Below are 1,483 nucleotides of genomic sequence, written 5' to 3' on the forward strand. Positions count from 1 at the left end.
ATATATTTGACAAAAAGAACATATAGCATGAGATTATATTATTAGTCAAAAATGAATTATTAGGGGGTTGGGATTGTGGCTCACTAGTAGAGCACTTGCACACCGTGTGTGAGGCAATGGATTTTATACTCAGCACCACATAAAAATGAATAAATAAAATAAAGGTAATGTGTCTGTTTACAACTAAAAATATTTTAAAGTGAGTTATTAGAAAAACTGCATCTTACAAGTAATTTTATTTGCGTTTGCAAATGTTCCTCACTAGGTTCCCTAAGGCCCCTTTTACATCCTTATTCCTTAGGGTATAGATGAAGGGGTTTAGTGTTGGTGTCATTACTGCATAGAAGAGAGCCATGAACTTGGGCTGGTCCCTTGTGATAGAGGAGGAAGGCTGAAGATACATGCTAATGGCTGGACCATAAAATAAGGAAACTACAATGAGATGAGAGGAACATGTACCAAAGGCCTTCTTCCTTCCCTCAGAAGATTTAATCTTAAATACAGCACGTCCAATACTAGCATAGGAGGCAAGGATTAAACATAGAGGAACAGCTAATATAAAAATACACACCACAGACAGTGCAAGCTCATTAGCCTCCTTTTCACCACAGGCGGTCTTTATCAGAACTGGAATTTCACACAACAAGTGATCCAGTTTATTGACACCGCACAATGGCAATTGTAATGTAAGAGTGGCTTCTGAGAAAGCAAAGATCACTCCAGTCATCCACATAAGGGATACTAGCAAGATGCAAGTGCGTTGATTCATGATGAGGGTGTAGTGCAGAGGTCTGCAGATGGCCACATAGCGGTCAAAGGACATAATAGCCAAGAGCAGACATTCTGTGCCCCCCATTATATGGAAGATATAAAGCTGAATTATACACCCAATATAGCTAATGGTCTTCGTAGAGCTTCCCAGATTAAATAGCATCTGAGGCACAATGCTTGTGGTATAACACATGTCTAGAAAGGAGAGGTTGGTGAGGAAGAAATACATGGGGCTGTGGAGACGAGGATCTAATTTGGAAACCAGAATGATAGCAATGTTTCCCATCAAGGCCAGGGGATATGTTATGAGAAGAATAATGAATAGAGGAAGCTCTAGCCAAGGTAGGTCTGCAAAGCCTAGTAGGATGAACTCTCCATGATGACTTTCATTAACTATTGTCATTCTCTTCAAGTTGTCTCACCTGTAATAAGGAAGTGGCAAAAAATTAGAAATAGTTATAATTAGTTAAAAAGTATAACTACACATCGACCATACTATTATAGAGGATAGTGTGCAATAACTCTTGGAGGAAAAAAGACAAAGGTCTGTAGCAAGGTGATCAAATTTCCATTCATGATACTACAAGAAATGGTAATTAAAATAAAAAATATGACATTTCTAGAGCAAAAATTGGGAAATACAACATATTTAAAAGGAACTTATTGTTTGAAGTCATCTCATTATAAGGCTATTCTATAGCTATATTCTATC

The 1,483-nt window shown here is 37.6% G+C and overlaps 1 protein-coding gene across 1 annotated transcript; it reads right to left on the reverse strand.

The window, feature by feature from the left end:
* Positions 1–235: 235 nt before the first annotated feature.
* LOC101957407 (olfactory receptor 2B11) lies at positions 236–1,174 on the reverse strand. Its single transcript, XM_013365637.1, has one exon. It carries the CDS (start codon positions 1,172–1,174, stop codon positions 236–238), a length of 939 nt encoding a protein of 312 aa, XP_013221091.1.
* Between the last annotated feature and the right edge of the window lie 309 nt (positions 1,175–1,483).

Source organism: Ictidomys tridecemlineatus, chromosome 8, assembly GCF_052094955.1.
Source record: "Ictidomys tridecemlineatus isolate mIctTri1 chromosome 8, mIctTri1.hap1, whole genome shotgun sequence".
Lineage (NCBI taxonomy): Eukaryota > Metazoa > Chordata > Mammalia > Rodentia > Sciuridae > Ictidomys > Ictidomys tridecemlineatus.

Bases quoted from the DNA above. Each gene is read 5' to 3' on its own strand.
- LOC101957407 (XM_013365637.1), bottom strand. From the start codon at position 1,174: ATGACAATAGTTAATGAAAGTCATCATGGAGAGTTCATCCTACTAGGC.